This window comes from Dromaius novaehollandiae, chromosome 25 (genome assembly GCF_036370855.1).
Source record: "Dromaius novaehollandiae isolate bDroNov1 chromosome 25, bDroNov1.hap1, whole genome shotgun sequence".
Taxonomy (NCBI): Eukaryota; Metazoa; Chordata; class Aves; order Casuariiformes; family Dromaiidae; genus Dromaius; species Dromaius novaehollandiae.
Window position 1 is genome coordinate 3,556,272 of NC_088122.1, and position 25,989 is coordinate 3,582,260.

The following is a 25,989-nucleotide window of genomic DNA, read 5'->3' on the forward strand; positions in this document are numbered from 1 at the left end:
CTTTAAAGTGCAAGACCATCCATCAAGAAGTATATACAGCAAGACTACAAATATATGTGCTAACAAATACTTGGTCCGTTATTTGCACCAAACTCCTCAGTGCATCCAGAATAACTGCAAAAAATCCACAGCACAAAAATTCATTCCTCCTCCCATAAAGAGTAGGTAATGGCCTAATGAAAGACAGACTCAGGCGTAACTGGACTAGTCATGGGCAGCCACGTTTACATCCACCACTGAGAGCTCTAATGGAAAGAACTGGATCAGGTAGGCTAATCCTGTGCAGTTCACTGTAAAAGAAAACAACTAGAATCTCCTTAACAAAAGGAAAAAAATCAAGAGACATCATGCTGAACCACCATATATTTTCTTGGCTTAAACAACAAATTGTATGCTCTGATGTTTCAGTAAACTGCATACAAACTTAGCTGGAGCAACCACTTTAAAAATCAGTTTCCAGGATAGTATGCATTTTGTCCTGCAACATGCCCAGTATTTCCCAACTCCTAAGGGAGTCATAGATGTGACACCTTATGAAAACAAGATTAAGTAGAAATTTCTAGAAAAACAATGTTCTCCAAGTTAACAGTAGACAATGTTATCTCCAAAAAAGTCAGTTAAGAGCATTAAGCAATATCAGCCCAGCCCTAGTACTAAGAGGGTTTACAGATGCTTGGGAAAAAAAAAAAGTCTGCTCAGGATGTCCTGTTTCATGCAGGAGAGCATTAGACAAACATCTAAACCATCACCATAAACAGCTAAAACTTAATTCGAATACACAATGCAATGCCTCTTCCTCACTCTCAGCTTAGTATCAGATAGCTGCGCTGGGACAGAAGAGAAGACCCTCCATAAACATCTTGCTTACGGCTCCAGAGGAAAGCCAACTTGGCTAGACAGACATCTTGCTAAAGGAATGTTCTAATTTAGATGGACAAGTTACATATTTTAGAAGTGTGGCGTGTGCCAACTATTTTAAAGTTTCTTTTCTACTGTCCTTTCTTCAAAATTTTCCTCTAGAAAAACTCTTTTAATAGTTTTTTTCGTGTTTGTTTTAATACGGATCATCTTTTTTGGCAGGCAATTCACTTAACTAGATGCTTTCTGTGGAAACAATAGTGAAGCCAACTGTTAACTGTACCACTTAAAACAGCTATCAATCCTTCCAAAATAATCAGAGTGAAAGGTCTCAAACATTATGTAACCTAAGGATCACCTTTTCTTGATTAAGTTGAGACACTCAACTGTCCTAAGTAGTAGGCTTTGATACATATAAGCATATATCAAGTGGCTATGACATTTGGCTGACAGCACCATATTTTTACTGTATTACTATCATAGCAACTCCACAAAACAGCTACTGGCACAAGTAACAGAAGCAGACTTTGGCCCTTTATTATAAAGGCAAGGAGCACAGCAATGATACTTCTCTCACTCATTTTCTCAAATACACACACACACCTCCCACATAAGCTAAAATTATTATTAAATCCCCTTAAGAAAATTGTACATATCCACACATTTACACAGTTTCACATAAACACCTAGGCTTGTTGTATCTAATCATTACACCTCATTACGCATAACCTAGATGTATTACACTCTGGAAATTAGCTATCAAGTGACAGACACCACCAACAGACTTTCATAATCTGCTTCAGGAAATGAACCTTGTTCCTTGACCAAGCTACAGCTATTCCACATCCATACCAATCATGATTAGCCCCTTCTCAAGCAGCATGATTGCATCAACACTACATAGCCTTTAGATCAATCTGTAACTCATCTCTACCCCTCCCTGTGCCTTCAAGCTGCTGAGTTCCTCCACAGGCCTCTATGCACACCACCTGTAAACTCTGTGCTTACCACCTCTTCAGGCAGGCTTTCAGGCTGTGCCTTAACAGAGGCTGTCCCAAGCAGTGCTGCTCACTCAGCATTGAGAGATGTCTACAGCATCTTCATAGGCAGCTAGGGAGACTCAAATCACAAATCCCTCTCCCTGGAATCCTGGATCCTCTCCACCAGCCCAGAGAGACATGAAACCTTCATTCCTTATAAATATCCTCTTGTAACGTATTGGATTTGGGGCAGGTCTGTCCCACAGACCAACACGTCAGCTTGTACAGCGTAACACTGTGTGCAGAACATACAACATGAAGAAACATCAGAGCACAAGTCCTGCTAGGTTAGTGCTGAAGGAGTAGGCCAAAGGAAACGGTAACGTGGTGTTTTGTTTGTGTTGCAGATTGTTATGATCATTGTTCCAATCTAACCATGGAAGTACTGCCAGGTTAAGGGATACTGGGGGAAGAAAGCTCACCATGGTGTGAAGAGGGTATCCCTGGAGATCATCTGGTCCAACCTCCCTGCTCAAGCAAGGCCAGCTAGCGTAGGTTGCCCAGGACCAATCTCTAAGGATAGAGACTCCACAACCTCTCCAGGCAACCTGTTCCACACCTAAATAGTACTGGAACAATTAGGCAGCTACAGCAACTACCCTTTGCGGGGAGAGGGGAAAACAAATGTGAAAACACTTCTGTTAGTCCTATAGTTTCAGCTGAAACAAGGGTAACTTTGAAATTATTTTATATGTTAACAGCTTTTACTCACTATTGACAAGGTATAATTAAATTGTGAAGAATCTCAAGAAACTGCAGTATTTATCTTACTAATCTTTTAACAACATAAGAACCTGGAAGGTTTACTGTTTGAACAAAAAAGACATAACAAACTACACTCCAGCACTCATCTAAAATATTTTGCATGTCTCTTTCAAAGTCCAAAGGAATGCAAACTATATTGCATTCAGTCTATATGGGCATGGTTTCCATTATGCCTGATTCAATATAATAGTAGGTTCCTATAAGGAGAAGGTCCTGCTTCCCCTTTCAACACTGTTACTTCTCTTGTGAGTTCTACTCCTCACACTTGCACAGGATGAGTTGGATCAGCCTCCTGATTCAAAGCAAGCTTACTCAAATAAAACTTTCCATCAGATTAGTGCATAACTCTAACTTACCTCAACACCGCATAGTTGCTACCTTAGATCCGAAGGGAAGGGACATGAACAAATGGCAGGAGGTGGAGGGATGGCTAAGGAACAGGATTACCACTTTCAAAGGTAATTATATACTTCAGAGCTTAATAAACAAAGATATGATAAAATATATTTAAACATACTGAGGTGAAAAGCAATAATCTAGACCACATTTTTCATTTGCTTTGTCTTGATTCCATTACCAGAGGAAAGAATTTTTAATATTCTCCTATGCAACTGCAACTGTCAGCACTTCTTTGCCACCTGATCCTCTCAAGATACAGCTTTGAAAGCACCCATGATTTGTCCCAGATTTGATCTATCCCATGTGAAAAGCTACCCATTTCATCCCATCACACCTCTTCCCACCTTTCTCCTTTCACTTCTTCACCCTCTACAAAATTAAATTATAATTAAAAATATTAATGCTCTATTATCCATCTCCAGCTTCAACACAATATATACAAACAGCTGCTCATCATGGAATACGAGTGAGGGCTACAGAACACAATGTCATACACGTTATCAGCATCTCCTTACCTTCTGTGCTTTATCCTTCTGAAATACAAAGACAGGTGGAGCAATGGCAGGTTTTTCTGCAAAAAGAGAAGTCGTTGTTTTTTCCAAACACATTAATTATTAATTAATATTAAAAAGCTATGTTCTATGATGCTTTTACAAACAGTGAATCTCGAAACCAGTTAAGTCTTAGTTACAAGTTGTTTCCATCAGTTCCTGGTAACCTATAATAATTACTGAGGACTTGATTTTCAAAAAGAAAGTGTTTTAAGAAAAGTAATACAACTAATATGGGAAAACTGTATCATACTCCTTTACCTACAGAGCTAACTATTTTAAACCAGTACTTTCATCATACTAAAAGCTTGCTGATCAACCTTGGCACATCAGCATGAAAAGGCCCTTTGCTGGGACACTTTATTTTTTGAACATGCTGTGCTGACAAGATACAAGCTGTGCTGACAAAAGCTTTTCCTTTTCCTACAGTTATGTATCAAAAGAGTTTTGCCCAAACACTCGCTTCTTAAAGGAGGTCTAAGTTTGGAAGTCATTAAGACTTGTGTCATTGATACCTGTATTTCAGATAATTAGGATAGCTTTTTAAAGGTTTCAATCTTCCACACATTCCCAGGTCTTCAATTTAAATCGAATATCCCGTGTACAGAGGCACCAGTCTTCTCCGTGTAACTGAAGAGCAAGTTTACTTTCTGCTGGAAGCTCAGATCCAAATGTTACTAGGAAGGACACTTTTCTAAATAAGCACACCAATATTTAGTCTTCAAGTACAGAATGAATTTCTACAATGAATACATCTTTTCCATTGTCCTTATTGACCTCAAAAAGGAGGAAATAAAGCAGAAATGAGCTTTCCTGAGAGGTTAACAAGCTGAGGCCTTGTGCATGAGTTATATTTGAAGAAAAACTGCATGTACGCTATGCTGTCAACAGCCTTCCTAAATGCTTGCAGAGCAAAGGATAAGTTCAACATTTAAGCCTGTTTTCAGAGTGAGGCTTGTGAAACAAGGGAACTCAGTGAGAGCTGGGAGTTATTTTTGGCTATTGTCCTTGCAAAGTTCCACTGTTGCAATTATTCAATCATCAGAACAAAACTAGGTATTTAAGAACTAAAATTTTAAGAACTTTTAGAACTTGAAAGGCCACCATAAAAGATTAACATAGAGCCAACTAGGAAGAACTACCTTGCTTGTAAAAGAGGACAGGATCACAAAATCCTCCTTAAATCAGTTGCAGTGTGATCTTGCCAAAGAAAACATGATGCCCTAACTGTATAATACAAGCATTTTTCTAACACAAAGTTGCTTCAGTATTTAATTAAAAGTTTACTCTTGGCAGGAAAAACAGCTATAAATATCAAACTGTACCTTCTGTTTTTACAGGATGACTTCATAAACAAAAGGCTCTGCCCTGAACACCTTACCCTGATCAGCCAGTGGAATCAGTGTCATCAAACAACAAGAAAAGGTAAATGGAAACAAAGAAAAATTCTATTATAACATTTGAAATACACGTTAAAGCAAGTGTGCTGCTTCATGCTACAGCTAAAACAATCTAATGGCTAGCTGCCACCGAAGGAGACAGCTCCACTCCCGGCTGCCCAACGCACTCCCACCTCCTTCCCTTTACACAAGGGCTAGTACCCAAAGTGAACTAGCAACGTGTCTCCCCCCCCCCCAACACACACACACATTTGAGAGAGTTAAATCATTCCAGCTCTCTGAACTGGCACACTGTGAGGTTGCTAAAGCACTTGGGTCAGCACAGGAGTGCACACCATGAAAGGAAAAGGGGATCAGACCGCTAGCTATTAGATTGCTTTAGCTTGGGGGGGGGGGGGGGGGAGGATGGGGGGGACACAACCATACCCAACAGCGATAAAAGAAACATCCCAAGAACTGTGTGTTTGTGAGGGTGGAAAAGCCTTTTCTCACCCTTCTGCAGGTCTCACCCAGAGAGATAACCCAGCAAAAACACTGCAAGACTGGCATAACTTGTTCAATAGAAGTTAAAAATAAACTTGAACTACAGATCCTTATTACACAATCTGTCCTGCTCTTTTTTCCTTTATATTCCAAATTATTCTGACAGTGTTACGCACCAAATACCACTGAAGCTCAAAAATGATGTTTATTTGAAATATTGAGGGCTATGTAATCTATTTCAAAACAAAAAAAAATACACACACAGTCAATATCAAAGAAAGGAAAAAGAACTCTTTTCACAAAGTTTGTTGAAATGTAACAAGATCTTCAGGTTACTTTAAGGACAGTCCAAAGGCCCAGCACTCCAACATTTAAATCACTACAGGCCGTGGATCCCTTTCAATTCCCTTGGCTTCAGCGTAACCTACTTGTGGGAGACTCGACTCAGGTTTAAGATTCAAGCTTTTAAACCCTCTTCTCAAAGAGATTTTCATTTCTTTTTACCATACTTGGTATAGTTGAATATTTGTTAGCGCTATAATTATAGCAAGCTTCTACCAAACTACTTTTAACTAAGACTGCCAACCCAGTCAATAAAACACCGTATTATTGTTCTTCCCTTTTGGAGATTAGCCAGAAATTAGGACTTGATCTTGTAACGCACAACATACGAGAGATTCCTATAACAAGCTCCAAAGATACCACAGGGATCTAATAGAGAAGAACTACTCATCTATTTAGTATTTAATATGGAATCAAAGCCTTAAGGGAGGAAGAAAAAAGCCAACAGTATAAAACCCAGATCCAACAGCAATGCAAACTGGGGCCGGGGGGAAGGGGATGGACACGGCCTGGCCAGCAAAGAGCGAGAAGGGGGAGCCAAAGGAGCTGACGCAAAGGAACCAGACAAAACGAGGAACGGAGTTTCACGATGGAAAGCGAGTACTCGAGGCAGGGGTAAGGCGAAGAGAGAGCACAGATGCCAGGAACAGCAGAAAGCTCACGGAAGGAAAAGTTTGAGGAGAGGAGGACCCAGAAAAGAAACTGGAATGAAAGTCTCAGGTATTGGAGATCACGGCCAGCTCAGAGAAACGAGACTGGGAAAAGAAGCCAAAACAAACTGTGCTGAGACACACTGGAGGAGTGGAAGAGAGATTCATGCAGGATAGGAGAGTTTCCGTCCAGCGGGAGAACCCCCTCCCCCAAGCTCCGGCACTCGAGATTCAGGAATCTCATTATTCCCCTTGCTGCCTGCGAAACCAATTGACAAGATGGCATCCAGCGGCAGCGACAAGGAGACGGCAATCGATCACCACCACCAGCTGCCCCTCTGCTTAATACGGCACATCCTAACGGATCGAAAGCTTACAGCTCTGCCGAGGACGCGTGCACACACTGCTGTAACGCTACACAATGGGCATTCTGTCCAAGAAAGATCCTTTCAAAAAATTCCTGCCACTAACGAAACATTAGTTTTTCAGAAGCTGACGTTGCACAACGCTGTCCACACACTCTTAATTTGGTTTCTGGAACAAATACATAAAGCCTTTAAGATCACATTTCTCTCACAGGCCCTTACTTCCATACAGAGATCAAAGCCCTCCTGTGCTTCTGCAGGAGAAACTAAGCAGCTTTGTGAGTTCTACAGAGGAGGTTCTTCCACGCGTCCATCACGCGCCTGCTGAAGTCTGGCGAGAAGGCCGCAACGCCAGAAGAGAAACATTTGCCGCCTCCTCACTTAAGGCAAGAAAGGATCACTACATCATCTAATCTGGCCCCCTATTTCCACAAACTGCTGCATATTTTTCTGAGCCTAATTGTTTTGGGGAGGCATTTTCAGCAAATGCATTAGTTCTTAAAGATGTTAAAAGTCCTCATTATTTCCCCTAATTTTCTATCACCTCACTTGATTTAAAAAAAAAAAAAAAATCTGGCAATACCTAATTTCCCATTCAAATGTCTGGCTTCAACTTCCAGATTCCTGTTCCCAAGCATGTTTTTGAATGCATTTATCTACTAGATTAATGAGTTTTCTACTACTCAATGTTTTTTTTGTATGCTCTACCCATCACCATCCATACTTCTTTCCAATAAACAGGGCAGACAAAACCAATTCTCAGTAGAAGGTTCTGTCCTCAATCCTTCTGATTTGCTGATTTTTCAACATAAATAATGGATACCAAACTTCATCCAGTATTTCACTATCAATCTCACAAGAAGGTATGCTGCAAGAATCCTCCGATACCAACATACTAGATTCAAGAATCATCTTATTCGTCCTCCTTCCTCCCCTCGCCAAGATTGCATTGCTTAGTTTGTCAGTATCCAAAATATTTTTCCACTCAAATTTTCAAATCAACTGAAGAGCCGCCACAAGAGATAAGAGATTTTATTTTTGTAGAACAGAAATGTACATGCTAGCTCATTTTTTCACGTGGTGACTGTGGCAGCTTATTAAGTACTACTCCAAAATGAGAATTACACTGTCCTTTGTACTAAAAGACATCATGGGTGGATGGTCACGTTCTCATTCAGCAAGCAAGCACCCATTCCACCAAAGTGTCTGAAAGTAAAATGGATCTATCAGCTCCAGAGAACTGTCATCAAGTTAAAGGGGGGGAAAAAAAAAGCAGAATAAAAGAAGATAAAAAAGGCTCCCAAGCTTAAGCTACAATACACAGTAAGAGAACATGAGATTAAGACAAGGTATACAGAATATTAGTTCCTAAAAATCATGGAACAGGCTTGTTTCTTCTTCAGACAGGCAGACAGAAACAAGGCAACACAAGGAGGTGAAGATGCAGAAACAACGCCAATTTTCAGTCTCATTAAAGGTGTTCCAAGATCTGAAAGCCTAAGCATGCAATAAGCAAAGCAGATCCTCAATAGTTACTATAACAGAGATAGTAACTCCCCAAACTGAAGATCAGCCACATGCACACACCACTTAGTGTCTTCTGAATGGTGGCAGACTATCAAACTAGTCTGAAGAATGACTGAATCCCCATAACTTCTTCCTGCAGTTTCTTCATAAGCTTCGAAGACTTCAAACTACACGAATAATTACAACAGCCTCAAGTGCTGGTTTCCACAGACTAAATTCCCTTGAGATATTTCATAGCGGAGACATTATCAATATATGTGCTGCCAGAAAAATACATATACTGTTACACCCACTCAGCTTGCTTCAACAAGCCTTAGAAACCAAAACACAAAACAGAAGCTATTATCTCAGCTGCTCAGGCAGTGCTACAACATCTTCAAGGTATACATACTGTTTAATACTAGATTTAACTCAGGTACATGATCCTATGTAGCTGTACCAAACTAAGAGACAAATGTTTCCAACAACTAGACAAAACATGGCTTTGTTCTGCCTATTCAACAGCCCAGTACTGTAAGAAGCATTCAGCTAACCAGAAAACACTCAAAAATGTTGTCCCAATTTCTTTACGGAATACATGCAGAATCAGTTACAATATAGCCATGCAATGTTACAAAGACAAACATCTTTGCAACATTTCCTGATATAAAATAGTTTGGCAAAATAAATACATATTAAAAAGTAACTAGCCACTAGAATAATTTGTTCTTTTCTCCTCCTAATAAAATATTATGCCTGCATGGAACTAAATGTAGTATCATTGAGTCTATTAAATTTGCTTCAAGTTTAGGGATTTTCTGGCTTAGGGGAAAAAAATGCATGTCAGTAGAAAAAATGCTTTTTCATATGTGCTTAGAGAGACTCTACCTAGGACTTTCCCACCCCTGCAAACTCAGGAGTAACCTTGTGTTCACGATGGGTACCAACCCAGAGCAGCAAAACAAGCACCTTTGACTAAAGTTTGAGCAAAAATAAACAACAAAAATAAATAGAGTTTATAGTTAAATTTAATTATGTTTATTTGAACAGCTTAGGCAGAAAGTGTTCTCTTTCACCTTGATACTATTTAAGTTATAAAGAGTAGAATAGTCATGACAGAAAAGACAATAGCTGAGAGATAAGTTAAAAAAACAGCAGACATTTGCAACATTGTAAGATTCTAAATAGGGTAATGACAAAATAAGACTCTTCCCTTCCAACAGCTATCAACAGACTTGAAGGGAAGAACAAGATAGCAAGCCAATGGCTGATATCCAATCATACTTAATGGCAGAAAGTACAGAGACCATCACCAGGTCATTTATGTCCAGATTTCACAAATGATACGATAGCAAATATAACTGACATCAGAAAAAAATACATGTTTCTGCAGTATTTTCAAAACTTTGATAAGGTCCATTTTATAAAATAAAAGATCTGATGCTCTGTTTCGTCTCCAAGCCATTTTATATTTTGTCTCCTGTAACATGTGTAAGCAAGCTACTCCTACACACTAATTCCACAGATAGCACAGGAACACAGAATACTTCTTACATTTTTTTCCAAATGAAATAAAATTCCACACACCATATTTAAAGCACAAACCTTCTGTATTTGTGGAACATGTTATTTCTATTATCAATACAAGGGGCTGGGAAACGAAATAGGTTACCTCTGCATTAAGTAATTTTACTGTTTCAGTTCAGGTACTTCATATGAAGCAATGTTAAAATTCAAAAAGAGAAAGAAGTAGCTTATTTTCACCTGATAGGAAGAAAACCATGAGGCATCCAACTGCTTTGCAGTACAGATAAAATATTTACAAAGAACTTCAAAGAGTGTTAACCACAGATTATATTAAAGTATTTAGGCAGTTTAATTCTGTAAACAGTAGTTTGCAGCATTTGGGTGTGAATTATTAGCACTTCACAAAAAAATATTCAGTCTGTGTCCACTAGTTTACCTGCAGAAAATCAGCATGTAAAGATGATACTGCATGCAGCTCTACAAGGGTTTGTGATCTCCTCAGCACTCCAATAGCAGAATCTTGAATATTTAAAAAGATGAAAAATCAGAGTGCCAAGTTTTCCCCTCAAAATGATAACAGACCTTCCTTTCCCCCAAAATGACATAAAGGTAAATTGAATTGTAAAGTTGGGGGAGGGGTGGGGAGCACAGAAGGGATTTCAGTATCATGAAAGTTTGGCATAGGATTCATATCTTTAGCTCTGAATGGAACAACTCCATTTTCCTGGCCTTGTGCAAGTTTAAGGCAGTTAGATACAGTGAACTTGTTATGATCTTGATCTCTAGTCTCAGCAATTTCATAAAGCAAAGTGTGTGCAGTTCCTAATCAAGTGCCTACAAAGAGAGTATGCCAGCACAGAGTAGTGCAGGCAGCCAGCATTGAAAGAAAAATGTGAAGAAAAACACCAAGTTTTGCACTTGAGAAAAACATGAAGTTTTTCAATTGACCTGAAAGTTGATAAAATAATTCATGCTCAACATGGAGAGATCCTACCACCTAATGAGCATCACCTGGAGCATTTTCAGGAGTGAGTTATACACAAACAAACCACTAGTTGTATGTTAACAGCAAGTTAATGAGAAAAGCCTTCAGGCTTATGTGAATGAACATATGACTGACAGGAAGTTCTCTAGATCTCCACAATACTTTGCTGCCTAATTTGTGGCTTTGAAGTGTTAATTTTTAACTCAGGATCCAGCTAGAATACCTACAAAGAATACCATACCACAGACTAAACAGAAAATTTCTAATACCATTTGATAACTATTGTTATACAGCAGTAGCAAAAACTGTTGTGCCTACCATTCCCAATCTTTGTCTCCAATGACGGCACAAACCAAATCACAGAATCACACTTCTCATACTGTCAATCCCAAAAACCTTTATCACAATGTCATTAAATCTTTGTGACAAAGTCAGTGAAACGTCAGACAGCTGGTGAGAAGCCAATCTCCCCCCTATTCATTAGCTCTACACTCACCAGCTCACCTGCTCTCAGCAATGGAGGGGAAAGGCCAAGACCAGGACCTGCTTCTAGGAAACTTCACAGCACGAGCTTCCTTGTGAGGTGACATTTGAACCACCTCATTTTTCACCTCTCTCTCTGCAGTAGAGAACACTTTAATCCAACAACCTTCCACCAAAATAAAGCTTGACATCAAAACATGACATACAAAGTTTTGCAGTTTCACCAATTCACTGGAGAAAGAGAGGAAAGACAAGTGGAAAGAACATTTTAAAGAAGGATAAGAAAAAGGAAAACAAAGTATTTCTGAGAATATTAAGGGGATGCTCGTAGTTGTGAAGAAATGCACCACAGAAAGATTGTTCATTAAAACATTTTTGAAGGCTTAAAAGACATTGGTAGAATGGTTATTTGGAGACCACATTCACACCTCGATGGTGATCAAGACAATAGATTAAGAGACATTAGAAGCTAGAAAGTAAAAATAACTGATATATTGTTTAAAAAAGAGAAACTAATGAATGAATTGAAACAAAGAGGTGCCACAGAACAAGTGATGGGTTAAAATCAGGAGTTTTGTATTAGTAAGCTGAAAGGACACAAGCAGAACAAACAGCACTTTTCAAGGACAGAAGATTTGTTGCAGGAATCAAGGCAATAAGAACCAAAGAGAGTTTTACTTGCATGAACAGACAAGGAAAGCTATTGTTTAAACATGCTAAGCAAAAACAATCTGCAAGAATGACACGCAATAGATACAAATACCCAGAAAGATGTTTCAGTCAAAGAACAATTAGCTTCGTACTTCATAACAAAGCATGAGCAAGACAGCACTGTTATACAGACTGATCAAGACTGAGGGAGATTAAGAGCTCTGTTTTAACCTTGCTTCGTCTCCCTACGAACATTTAGCTGTCAAATACTTTAAACAGGAAAAGACCAATATAGAGTAGAAGATCAAAGAATTATCTGTACAGAAACAGTCATTTCGTGTTTGCAAATGAGAATACGCAGACACAGGAAATGAATCTTCCACCTACAACACTGGAACTATCTAAAGCTGACAGACAAATATGTTTAAGAACAAGGAGAGAACAATTGAAGTCACCTGAAAACATCATTGCAATGTCAGAGACAGCAAACAGGGGAAGTAGGAAGACTATGGAAGCCAATGGCTTTTCAGCAGAAGGATGCCAATTCCATAAAGTACACATACTTGCACTGGTATACAAAGAACAGATAAATCCAAAATGGATTTGGAGGAAAGAAAACACCAGGCAGTGCACTCAGCGATACAAGAAAGAGCAGAAGAGACAATAGTTCAGAAGCAAACTGATCTTGCTTAATCTCAAGAAAGAAACTTTCTTTCTCATGGCAAGAAGAAACAGAACAGTGGGGGACCAAGATGACAACTGCAGAAGGAGATGCAAGCACAAACTAAAGAAATTAGCAGGTGAGTGAAAGTCACTGGAGTCAAGGAAGGGTCCAAAGAGAAAGAAAGAGAGAAAAAGGAAGTCCAGATGAAAAAGTAAGGATCACACTTTTTTCTTTCCTCCAGAGAGAGTGTACAACTTTTTTCTGCAGAAAGATAGAGAGATAGGAATAGAAACACAACAAGTCTGCATGAAAATACATAATAAACATTGGTAATTTGGAATTTACCTTTCAGCTTAATGTTTATCTTTAGAATTAGAATTGGGAGTTAAAGTGAAGGGCTTGCCTGACTTCAGATAGTCATTCCCAAAGATCTGGTGCTAAAAGAACCCCATAGGCCATCAAAGCTTATTATCAAAGGTCTGATATAATGCCATCAAGTTTCTCACCAAGAATCACTACCAATGTGACTGTTTACTACTGTTCTTGAAACTAGTTATCGTGACTGCCTGGGCACTGATGGCTCAACTTCAGTTTGGGAACCAACAACCAGAGACATATTGTATCCCAGGATTTGTCATATCATTTAAATACAAATGTGTAATTAGCTGTTTGAAGGATTCATCTTCAAAATCTATACCTACAACAGATGTTTGCTTTCTATTGTTTCATGTTAACATCAGAGCCACAGTTCAGGTGTCAGAAATGCTCTCAAAAGAAGGGGCTCATTGTTCACATTTTCATTCTCCTCGAATGTATTTTCCCTCCTTCATTAGCCTGAGAAGAATGAAGAACAACAACACAGACCACTGGGGGTGAACTCATGCTTACTGAGACTCCCAGGGAAGTTACTCATTCTCAAAGGCAAACTGTTGACATGCTGCATCAGTTAAACAGCATTCTACACACCATCTACCTTGCAGCAGCACATCCAGACCCTATGTTGATACAGCCCATATTTCCCCAACACCTTTCAGAGAAAAATGAAAGCCCTATGTCTTTACTTACAGAGGCTTTAAACTAAACAAAAAATTATTAGACTTCACCTAGTTTTCCATAACAGCTTCCCTTTGCTAGAGGCAGAATGAACATGAGTGGGAGTTAAGGAAAGATTTACAACAGTCCAAAAGTTACAGACAATGGCCCTCAAGAGTAACTAGAAAAGGAGAAAAAGGAGGAGGCCACCAACTCCACCGGGCAGGGCGAACACCAGCGCCCTCGGCCACCGGCAATCACTCCTTTACGCGGGGACTCGACCCTCACCCGGAGGGCGGGCGGGCGCCGCGGGGGCAGCGGGCACGTTTTGTGTGCGCGGGAGCAGGGAGCTGCTGCCCCCAGAGCCGCCCCGGTACCGGCGCCCGGCGGGGAGGCACTTGCCAGCGCTGCCCGAGGCCGCCGCTCCCGCGCCGGCGGCCGCTCCCGAGCCCCCGCGGCAGTGAGGACGCCCGCCCCCGGCGGGCCTCGCGGGCGCTACGGCGCGGGGCAGAGCGAGGCCGCAGAGCAGCGCGGCGGCCCCGCCGCTGCGGCCGGGCGCTCCCTTTGTCCGGCCACCCGCCTCGGAGGCGCCGGGGCGCGGAGAGGCCGCGGGAAGGGGGCGCTTCCGAGAGCGGGCCCGTGCCCGGGCGCTCCTCGGAGACCGGATGGCAGGGACGGGCTCGGCCGGCTGGGGGTCAGCGCCGCCGCCGTCCGGAGACCGGACCGGCGGCAGCCGAGGCCAGCAGCCCCACGCGCCGCCAACGTCCCCCTACCTTCGTTCGCTAGGTCCGCCATTTTACTTCCTCAATCACGCCCACAATGCATCGCGCAGCCGGACGGCCTCCACTTACAGGGGGGCCCCGCGGGGGAGCGCATGCGTAAAGGGACAACTGCCCCGCTGAGCCACTGCGCATGTGCGGGCGGCCAGCGCCGGGCAGGGAGGGTGCTCACGTGGGTGCTGGGAGCGGCGCGCGCGGCGGCCTCGGCGCGTGGGGTGCCTGCCGCGCGTGCGCGGTGCCGCGCCGCCGGGGCGGCCTGCGGGGGCGGGCTGGGGTTCGGCCCCTCTGACAGGGGGCGGCCGCGGGGCCGGGCTGCCCGGGCGGCTCCTCGCCGCGGGGCCGTGGCGCAGGCCTCTGTGTGCCGCTTCCGGCCCGACAGCGCCGCCCGGCTGAGCCCGGGCCCCGGGAGCCGTGTCCGCAGTGCCGGGGGTCAGGCCCGGCCCCACAGTGATTGCAGGTCACCCCCGTGAGCATCTCTTCCCTAGCCTCTTCTCCAAGCTGAGGAATTCAGAGCATTTTAGTTTCCCCTTGTAAGACAGCTGCTCCACCCCTACATCAATTTTTTGCCATTCTCTGTGACCAAACTCCACTGCCTCCCCCTTGAGATACAGAGACCAGAACTGTACACACTACCCAAAATGTAAGCGTGCCAAGGCTTCATACAGCCACAAATTGATACAGTGTAATATATATATGGTGTATATATACATACATGTATAGTATAGATACGGTATATTATTTAGCCATATTCTGTTGTGTTCTCAACGCTCTTCTTGATAGTGCCCTGTATTTTGTTGGCTTCTTTGGCCAGTGCACCTCACCTCCACTGACTGCACTGCCTCGGCCTCTACTCACTAGAAATAGCTCAGCAACTAGCTCAGAGGCAGACACCTAGAAGTACGTGACACGAGTCCTACCCTTAGTGATTGCTTCAAGGAAAAGCTCAGTGGCACACTATAAAACCAAAATGCATAGCACTCTGTCATTAGACTATATCACTCACAAACCATCACACGAGCACAGAACAGAATCTGAGGGCCAGGCCTTGATCACTCATGCAAGTGCCAGGTATGTACATGTGGTTTTGCTGTAAAATGTAAAATTTTGAGAAGTAACTTTATACATAGGAACAGAATTTTCCTCCTGATGGGTGAAGCTGCAAGCTGGGCTCAGCCATGCCAAAGCTGAAATGACAGACCATGGACCACCCAGGCAAAAGTTTCTGGAATTCATTATGCTTTCCAAACCACTAAGATTCTACAAGGAAAATCCGTGCCAAAGCCAAGAATAAGGATGATTGGGATGTACAGAAGATGGAACTCTTTGGGGACTAAGTGTGACTTTTGACTTTCTCCTCCACAGAGAATAAAATCTAACCCTCATGAGTGGGATATTTAGTGGAGGAATAGCACTGACTTCACATGTGGACTCCCTGTAGCAACTAAACATGCATTAAACTTGAGGCCTTTTCCATTGCTAATGGAGGGAAAAGATGACAAACACATTTCCTTTTACAGAGGTAATACTTTAAACCCTATGGCTGGAGTAAATCCAAGAGCCAAGAGAGCTTTAGTTCTTGTGAAGGAGATGCAGAAAGTGAGACAATCCAGTGAAACTGCAAATGGGGACCTCAGAGGTACTGCCAGTCCAATTTTATGAAGCTCCTGTGGTAAATGCAAATCCTTCCCAAATGTTACATTCTGTTTCTTCACCTCTTCTTCCATTTTAATGGAAGTCTTGCAATATGGAGATTAGGATTCCTTTTCAAGTGAAAATATTTTATTTATTTCTTATCTGGATTGTCATAAATTCACTGTGGGTTAGTTGTTAGGAAGTAGTATTTGGATTATAACTCTCAGAGATACCTTAGGAGCTCTCTGCTTAGAAAGTAATAGAACTAACTTTATCACTCAGAGAAGACGAAGAGATAACTCTATTCAAAAGCGAAGGTTTTCTGTTAAAAGCATCTAAATGAAATAAGTGACTGATAATGGACTCAAAGAAAATAACAACAGCCAAGACAACACCCAGCACGTGTGTAAGTGAATAGGACAGTAGGTGGCCTGAGACTATCTACAAAACAGGGTGCAGGTACCGGAATCTTAGAGTGGGAAGACCAAAAGCAAGGAGTAAGCTGGCAGACAGTAATTTAGGACAGGTCTCTGAATATCTGTAGCCAGGGTGAGCCTATAGAAGACCCCAATAGTGCTAGATCAGAATTAGCCCTAAGAAAAACACCTGAATTTTATTCACAAAGTCAGTTTATGCTAGAGCAGAAACTTTGGTCATTAGGCTGCAGCATTTTTGATTTGATCACAGCTGACTTAAAGCCAATTTTATCATTTCCTCTGATCTTGGCCTAAGACTTTGAACAGATTTGTAAGACGTTATTTTGTGCATGTCCTCTGATAGCTTACAGAGCCAGGCAGTACTGCTGGCAGCTGTGTGATGTCCAAATGACAGCCTAAGTCTACTGTGTGGGTCTAGATCTTGGCTGTACCTCTTCAATAGGGAACTGGATCATGTTTGGTGCAGACAATTTCCAGAGAATTTAGCTGAAAACTTTAGCACATTTCTAATAACATGAGAACCATAATTTTCAGGGTTATATAATGTAGCTGAGTTAGCGCCAATTTTCATGGAATTAAGTCCCTGTCCCAAAGCAGACATGTCCTACAAACTCAGCAAAACACTCATATTGAAAAGGGGTGATAATAATTACCCATTATATGAGTATCTAAAAAATAATAATTACATTTTGAACTTAAACCCTCATTCTGATGCAGATATCCATCATGGAAAATTTCAGTTCAGAGCATTCAAGTCTGTTAAACCTAGAAGCAACTACGAACATGCTCTTATCATAGAAATGTCGGGCAACATTAATTATAGGCACCACTGTACCATGCTTCTCTAATGAATATATGGTAGTAGCATAGTGGGTGGTGTGACCTACTTAAGGGAAGTGATTTAGCAAGAAATTTACCCCATAAAGTTATACTCACTAGACTTTCAGAACCAGCAGGTCACAGTGTGTTCTCTAATCATGTTCTAATTAGAGCCCAAACTTCTCTGGCATCGTTAACATAGGAGAGGAAAATTATCATTTTTATCCTATTGGAGTTGGGAGGCCAGATTCCAATTTAATTTACTGTAAAGTAAATCTAGAATAATAGAAGCATAAATGTGATTCTAGCACTTCATTATTTCAATAAAAGGTAAACTCCACCCACACCAACTTTACAGTTCCTGTGACTTTTAGAAATTAATTACAAGAGTTATCTATACCCTGTGAGCCTGTCAACTTGCTGATATAACTGGAATCTATTTTGGGTATATGCCATTAAGATACTATAAATGCCTTGCCTTCTGATTAGTACTATTGTTAGGTCAGCATTTCTAAAGGGACATGGCCTAAAAGTCACTATGACTTTGACAAATTAAATATTTTTCCATGGCAGAGCTCTCAAAAAAAAAAAAAAAAAAAAAGAAAAAAAGAAAAAGAAAAAAAAAAGAAAAAAGAAAGAAAGAAAAGAAATCCCTATCTGAAGGCTTTCTGCTTCTGAGACTTTGTAATTTGAGCAGCTCAGTCCTTGAAGGATTTATACAGTGTTGTGCTTCTTAGCATGATAGTAACAATATCACTTGCAATTTTGATCCATGGTGTAAGTTTTCAACCACAGCTAAAGAAACAGAATCTCTAGAGTGAAGACAGCAGCACAGGTAATCTTGATCACCCATCTCCAACTCTATGTCACTGCTAGTGCCATGGACAACAAGGTAGTCACTAGATGTACACATCATGTAGGTCAGAAAATGCATCACTTTGTCCAGTGTTGGTGGTAGACCTGGTTCAAAGCAGGAAATTGTACTAGAGTCCTCAAGAGGTCCCTTCTACCAGCACTTCTATGATTCTCAGAGATTAAATCACCATTATGAATTGAGAAGCATATCCAGGACTCTGTACAAGTCAGGTTTGGCTGGAACTGATCCAGTTGAAAACCTGTTTTTTTAACTTGTCTCTCTGCTGTGATGGGATTATTTTTCAGAGGGCTGACTCCTCATGGCACATGGGAGCTGGTGGGAACAAGCGACTTCAGGAAGGAGTGCCCTTTTCAGCAGCAGCAAATGCCAAAGTCGCAGTGAATGGCAGCAGTTCACAGGCTTTCTCAGCTGCTAGCACCATTTCTGTGGGTCTTCTGGACCCACTTCAGAATGATGTTTCGTTAGAGTCCTGATTTCACTTGTGACTGCTGAGACCTCCTGTGGCATTGTGACTCTCAGCCAGAAACTGCTGTGCTAATGACACTGAGTTATTGAACGGCTGCTGAGCCACAGATTTACAAGCATTTACTTGCTGCAAGATACAACAATAAAGAAAACACATCTGTTGGCCTGATTTCAAAGCACCTGCAACTGTAAAGGCAGTGGTTCGTCACTGAAAACTAATACTTGGGCACATAATATTGTGGAGTTCTTTAAGACTGGGATAGTGGACACTGGCTACTACCAAGAATGCTTTCAGAGGTTCTAACTCAGCAGATGATTTCTTATGAAACATTTATTTCCCCTTCAGGGAACACAGTGAGCCACAGGATGCTTCCCTGAGGAAGGAAAGCCATCAGTCTTTCTCCAGCTCAAAAAGGAAAGAGATCATCTCCTGACAGTTTTGAGGAGGCCTGTATGAGAATCAGGAACCAGCCACCTACACCACACATTTGCTTGTCTTTTCTCTAGCATCTGGTACAGTTTCAAAAAGCTTTTGGGCCACTATTAAATTCAGTTGCTTCTAATGTCCTTATCTGCAAGGATTCGCACTGATTTCAGTGGGACCATCTAGAGGGTAGAATACTTGCTGTGGTGAAAGGATCAATAGAAGTCGTATCTGTGGATTGATTCACCTGGGTGAATGAAGCTCACTGCTGGCACTTGTGGCTCTTGCTACTGCAATGCATGGAAGGGTCGGGCTCTTTGTTCTGGCTTTGAAGGTGGCACTATGTCCTGCTCTGCGTGGGCAGCCAATGCCACCCTTTGGCATTAGATGCAATGCCAAGCCGTGCCCTAATAGTGAGGGAAGTTGGGATGTGTAGTGGCAATGTAGAAGGGATCTCCAAGCTCTGCTGCTCGTCTGCAGCAAGAGCTGTAGGAGACTTATTGGCAGAGACTGCTGCTGCCGTACCAGACCCATTCCCCACCTGATTTGTGTGCCTCATGTCCTGCATGGCTTGTCAGCCATGCCAGGTCTCTGAAAGGCTAGTGGTAGAGAGGGAACAGGGGTCACACAGGCAGGGTACTTGCCCTTCCTAAAGCCCCTTCTCTCTGGAGCAGGAGCAGGAGCAGGCCAGGCAGGAGAGGTGAAGGCCAGGCTGTCATCCTCTTCCTGACTTGGAGGAAGAAATCTCTCAAAGCTCTCCAGAGCGCTGCCTCCCAATACTAAGGTGAAGCTCAGCACTGGAGGGGCAGCTGCACCGAACTCTTGGCACCTCTGGCATGCCAAGAAGCAGCTTGCATCTTCTTGGACTTGGACACTAGGTGGTGGTCTAGGATAAGAGGAAGGAAGCTCCTCAGGCCCTGAGAACAGTGGGTCTCATGCTTGGCATGAGGGGCTGAAAGGATGTAGCAGAACACAAGACCTGCAGGCACCATCCTAGAAATGCCAGGAGGGGATCACTGAAGCAGCGCATCTGAGAAGAGCTGCTGGTTTGTTCCAGAGGAAGCAAGATGAGTCACTTCAAAATGTGGCTCACTTCCAGCAAAGTGCTGGAAAGCCCACTCACAAACACAACGAAATGCCTTAGAAGGGTTTGCAGTCTTTAGTTCACATCTCTAATTCACTTGAAACTTGAGTCCGGCCCTTGAGCTTTCACTCTCTGGACGCACTGGTCCAGAGCTCAAATCAGCGTGTTGGTGGTCCTCATAGCTCCGGGTGTGTCCGACAGAACTGGGGCTGAAACGGTGAGAAAGGCTTTCAGTAATGGGGCTGTTCAGGGACAGACCTAAAGGGCTTAGAAATATCACTGACATCCCTACACTGCTGGGAGCCCTTGGCAGTTTGGACCTTGGCACAATCTAGGTGCTGACATGCAAACAGCACCTTCCTCTGCATCCAGCACAGAACTAGCATAGGCTGTGAGCAAAAAGCCTTGCAAATTACAGTTTTGCACCCATTCTGTGACAGGACTGGAGGGTAATTTTTTTCCAGGGCTTCATTTTCTTGAAGTGCTTTCCCAGGACAGTGATGCAGTATGGGGACACGGACCAGTGAGGTGGTGAATCTCTGTCCTTGGATATTTTCAAATTTGACTGGACTAGGCCCTGAGCAACCTGATCTAACTTTAAAGCTAGCCTTGTTCCAATGAAGAGGTTAGACTACAGACCTCCAGATGTCCTACCCAACCTACACCTTTCTATGATTCTGTGATATATTTGATCTCTTCTACTCTTAAATGACTGTCTGAAATTAGCTGTGCATGTAGAAGGGAAAAGAAAGAGGACTTATCACTTAGAACAGCCTGTCCATCTGAGTAGGATTAAAGTGCAAAAACACAGACCTGGAGGCACATTTGTGGTGTTTGATCTGAGAGTTCACTCCCAAAGGTATATTCATACAGATATAGCCCCAGGCTCCAGAGACCAGCAGCTGATTTTTACAGGTGCCTCCTTCCTTTCCCCACTAGATGGGGAAAGCTGGCACTTCATTTTTCACAATATCTTACTCAAAAGTTTTCACTTGTTTTTGGCTTTACTCATATAACGTCCCGATTTACTGCATTCTCGTCTTTCTGTCAATCATCCCTAAGGGGCTGGCTACTCTAGAGGCACCCTGTGCTCCAGTGTCAGATGACGGGATTTCAGCCCATCTAAGTTTAGAGGTGCTGCACTAGGCCACGAAAGAAAGGCCATAAATCTGGAGGCACCTAGTGCATGGGTTCAAGTCTGCAATGGCTGTATAGCAGAAGGGAGGCTCTTCAAGGGGAGAGAAATGATTTAACAAAAAAGTTTGCAGAAACAGTCAACACCTTTGGTCTCTTCTTTTGTCTCCTTTACCTCCACAATCTTTTTAAAGATTCCTCATCAGTCTGGAAAATTTTTGTCTGTAATAAAAGCAGTCAAGGCTTGTGTTGGCATCAAAACCTAGCATTTAAAAATAGCATCTAAAACAGTTGGTACAATTAGAAGTATAGATTGCGAACATTCAAAGCCATAGCGTATATTAAGGAGGAAATAAAAGCTTTCGAATGTGGTGTGGATGTTTCTATGTATGAGATTGGGGTTATCAGCCATCAGGACTTTTACCACAACAGTGTTGTGATTAGGCATTTAGAATATTTTCTTCCTGTCAGAGTCTTTGGAAATCTCTGATTATGTGAATTCCATTCTTTATTCTAAATGGCACTTTCCCAGACTTCAGACATCAGAGAAAAATCTGAGCTAAACAGGGCCTCAGCATGAAGCTCATAGACAAATAGACCTTTGGCTACGCACATCTCCAGAGGGACCCTGCATGTTCAGCTCTGACGCCAGCTCAGGATAAGCCTCTAGCTCTGTGGCTGTGCTGAGCAGGGCACTGTATCCATGTTGGCCAGCAGCTACAGCAACCCAGCCCTGACCCTCTCTGGAGCCCTCCTGGGCAGCTATGGGTCCGCACAGGCTTCTGGCGTGCCTTCCTGGTGCTACCCAAAATGCACTCCGATTCACAGAATCAGAATGGCTGAGGTTGGGAGGAACCTCTGGAGTTCTGTCCCTGAGCAGCCCCATGACTGAAAGCCTTTCTCACCGTTTCAGCCCCAGTTGTTCTGTCAGATGCACCCAGAGCTATGAGGACCACCAACATGCTGATTTGAGCTCTGGACCAGTGTGTCCAGAGAGTGAAAGCTCAAGGGCCGGACTCAAGTTTCGAGTGAATTAGAGACTGCAAACCCTTCTAAGGCATTTCGTTGTGTTTGTGAGTGGGCTTTCCAGCACTTTGCTGGAAGTGAGCCACATTTTGAAGTGACTCATCTTGCTTCCTCTGGAACAAACCAGCAGCTCTTCTCAGATGCGCTGCTTCAGTGATCCCCTCCTGGCATTTCTAGGATGGTGCCCGCAGGTCTTGTGTTCTGCTACATCCTTTCAGCCCCTTTTCCTCATCTATGCACGTTCAGCATTGCTGAGTCAATACTGTGTTCTTCAGGCACCTGACAGCCCACCTGAATTTTCTCTTCTGGGTCTTCTTTACCATGCAGTATCTACACAAACTGGATTGGACCCAACAAGGGTCACAGGGCTAGAGCAGAGACTTGAATCCAGCTCCTCCATAGATCTTGTGAATGTATTCATTGAAGAGTGGGTGGGCACTTCCAAACTTTGCTTTGTTAAGAGGTAGATTTATAATTGCCTATGAACAAAACAGTAGTATATTTATTTTTTATTTTGGAAAAAAATGATTTGTTCATAAAGCTGTTTCTCAAGGCCATATTATAATAAAGATGATTTCTCCACTGAAACAGTGCTGGCATTTTAGACTGTTCTCTGTATTTTTCCTAAGGTCACAATCCTTTATAGATATAGAAAGGACCACTCTTGCTCAAGTTAGAAAAAAAAAAAAGGGAACACTTGCTAAAAAGCATTTATATGTGTAGCACCCTGTGATACTGTGTGGGAGTTTGTGTCGTGGCCGCTGTTTGCAGAGCCAGTGATAAAACTGTAGTACAGAACACTGGGCTGGAGGCCAGATTTGCTGTCTGCCTCCACCGATGATCTGCTGGACAGCAAGAGCTTTCCTAGAAGGATCCTATTATAATCTTTAGCGAGGCCTTGCAGTGCCAAGGCAGCCTGAGCTAAGGGAAGTGGAAGTGGACATGGACATATCGAGCTCTGGTTAGGAACATCCGAGGCTGTAGGACACTGCTGGGACCAGCTGGCTTAGGTGTGTTGGGACATAATTCCCATAGTACCGTGCCTGCTTCCCACTGTTACCATCTAGGATCTCTACTGTTACTATCCTGGATCTCTAACAAGTCCTAGGAAGGAAAAATGTAGTTGTGAAAGGACCTTCCTGGCTGGTGGCACTGCTCAGATCATGAGATCCTATTGACTGACCTGTCAAGTAAGAAAGTTGTCAAGCCCAGACAGGGCTGTAGCAGACCACAAGTGTGGTATATACCACACTATAAGACAGTAGGTCAGTTTTCCCTTTGGCTTTTTTTGAAAGGTTGTTCTCAAACTTTCTTCATCTGGTGGCTGGAAACAGTTCTAATATCCAGTACGGTCATGTCCCATTTATACCTGCTCATTCCTCAGCCAAAGTTGTTTTTTTAGCTTAAATGGCTTTCTTCCCTCCATGTCCTTTACTTCACTTCATCATATTTATAGACAGAAATCGGGCTTCGTTTTCACCTTTTACAGATCAGGTGTTTCCAATCTATTTTGTGAGACCGGCTCCAATCATCTTAGGAGCCTTTCTGTTCATCTGCACCACCCTGAATTCAGTTGCTGAACCCAGCAGCTGGAGCTGACATTTCAGAGATGCTCCATACAACAGCAGTCAATCCCCTTGCTTATCTCCTAAGATCATGTTCACTTTTTTTCCAGATCTCCATTCTGTGTCCTGACAGTGGAGGCTGGTCCTTCTCCTACTAAGTCACTTCCAGCTGATCTGCTCCCGTATGCCAGCAGGAGCTTCTGATGTCCACACATAAGCTTGCATCTTATATTTACTGAACTGCATCCTGATCTAGTCCTCAGCCATCTGAAATCTTGCTGCATGATACCCAGTCTACTCTGCATCAATGCTAAATTCAAGCTTTGTTACATACATTGATTTTACCAGCAAGCTCCCATTCTTTATGCCACATTATGCGGTGAAAATATAAAACACCAGTCCTGATCCTGATCTTTGAGGAATTCCACTGGTAACCTCCACAACACTTTTCTTTCAAAATTTCAAAACTGTTATTTTCTCTTCATCCATTGCTTTGTCTATCTATTTTATAAGTCCTCAGTTGATCCCCATCTTCTGTCATGTCAAGGTATCAAATGCTGTTAAATCTGGATATATGTCATCTACTGTAAGTCATAGCTTTTAAAAGCAAAAATGACATTATCCACTCTGTCCTCTTGTGTAGCAAAAGTGAGGATTTTTCTCGGTCCTCCTGCAGTGAGCTTCATGATTGAATTAGAACATATCTTTGAAAGGAGAAATCCAATTTTGACATAAGACATGCTGAATTAAAGAAATTGTTTTATACTCTGAGATGGGATATTGGTTAATAATTTTCACCCTTGAAGGTCTGCATCTTGTTTGAATATGTCTAGCTTAAACTCCCACCTGCAGAATTTTATTCTGCATTTCTTTTAATGTGCCTTCTCTTCAGTCTCATCTGATGGCACCTGACTATTGTCAAGCCATCTCTTAAGCTTTTCTTCGTAGATTGAATAAATGGAGCCTAAATAAACATAGCATACATACTGTGATCAAACCTGGGGTTTCTGGAGTACTGCAGGAGTGCTTAATCTCTCGCTTAATAATACAAGATTTTGGAGATTCATGATGCTTTGTGCTAGCCAGCTCAGTGTGTTGCACAATCATGCAACAGGGCTTCCAAACTTTCAGGATTTGTTTATATCTTGCCCAATTTCCTCCTCCGAGCTGTGCTGTCCCATGATTCTGTAGCAGTATCTGTACATGGTTTGTGGTAAATCTCTTGAAAGAAAAATAAGCAACATCCTAATACACTGGATGTGGGACATGTATGCACCACACAATGCATCATAACTTTAGAAATCCAGGAGCGCATTCCCAGAAAGCCAGTGTGTCTGCAGGATGCCGTGCAACACTGTGCAGATGCAGCCCTTTGGTGAGCAGCTGTGCAGCTGCATTGGCCTGGCTCAGAGGGTACGTTAGTGAGCGCGGTGCCAGTGCGGTCTTGGTGCTGCAGGCCACACCTGTAGTGTCTGAGGCTCGAGAAGGAGCTCATGTGGCCTTACCTGGGTATCCCTGTGCATGGTTGTGTGCTCTGAGAAGGGCCCCCTCAGCTCTCACTTTGCAAATGGTGCATAATTAATATCAGACAGCATTAATATCAGTTGCAGTTACTTTTATCTCCAGGACAAGCTTTGTCTCCCTCAGCTCGCAGAGAGACAATGTTCTACATCACACCTGACCTCAGGCCTACTAGCTCCTTTCTGCTACTCCCCTCCAGCAACTCATGTTGCCAGTGGCAGCTACTGCCTAACATCTCCCTGCAGCAAGCTAGTGGGGTTTGAATCCTGCCAACAAACTGCTCTTGATCTGCTGTTATCCATGCCTAATGCTCAGCCAGAGAAATATTTGTGCACCACAATAGCACATGCTGGCCCTGGCTCACAGCCCAGACTGGAAAAGGGCACCTGCCTAGGGCTGGGGGGACAAGAGCTGGGCCCTGCACGCTGAGGCCAGCATGAGTTGCAGGCACAAAAAAGAATAAACGGCACACCATGGATGTGATGCTTTATGGGGCTTGTGGATGACTGCTGCTCTCCAAAGACT

General features: G+C 42.7%; 1 protein-coding gene across 6 annotated transcripts in view; it reads right to left on the bottom strand.

Moving 5' to 3' along the window:
* RANBP3 (RAN binding protein 3) overlaps positions 1-14,605 on the bottom strand; it is a 44,839-nt gene extending 30,234 nt beyond the window's left edge. For 4 of the 6 annotated variants that reach the window (XM_064497544.1, XM_064497543.1, XM_064497541.1 and 1 more), the window contains exons 1-2: positions 14,475-14,605; positions 3,578-3,633 (exon numbers count right to left, since the gene is read on the bottom strand). In XM_064497544.1, coding sequence (XP_064353614.1) covers positions 3,578-3,633; positions 14,475-14,496 — 78 coding nt within the window. In that variant the 5' untranslated portion in view covers positions 14,497-14,605. Of the gene's footprint in view, positions 1-2,320; positions 2,499-3,019; positions 3,101-3,577; positions 3,634-14,474 lie in introns of those variants that run through there. The other 2 variants (XM_064497542.1, XM_026105475.2) reach the window with 2 other exon arrangements.
* Between the last annotated feature and the right edge of the window lie 11,384 nt (positions 14,606-25,989).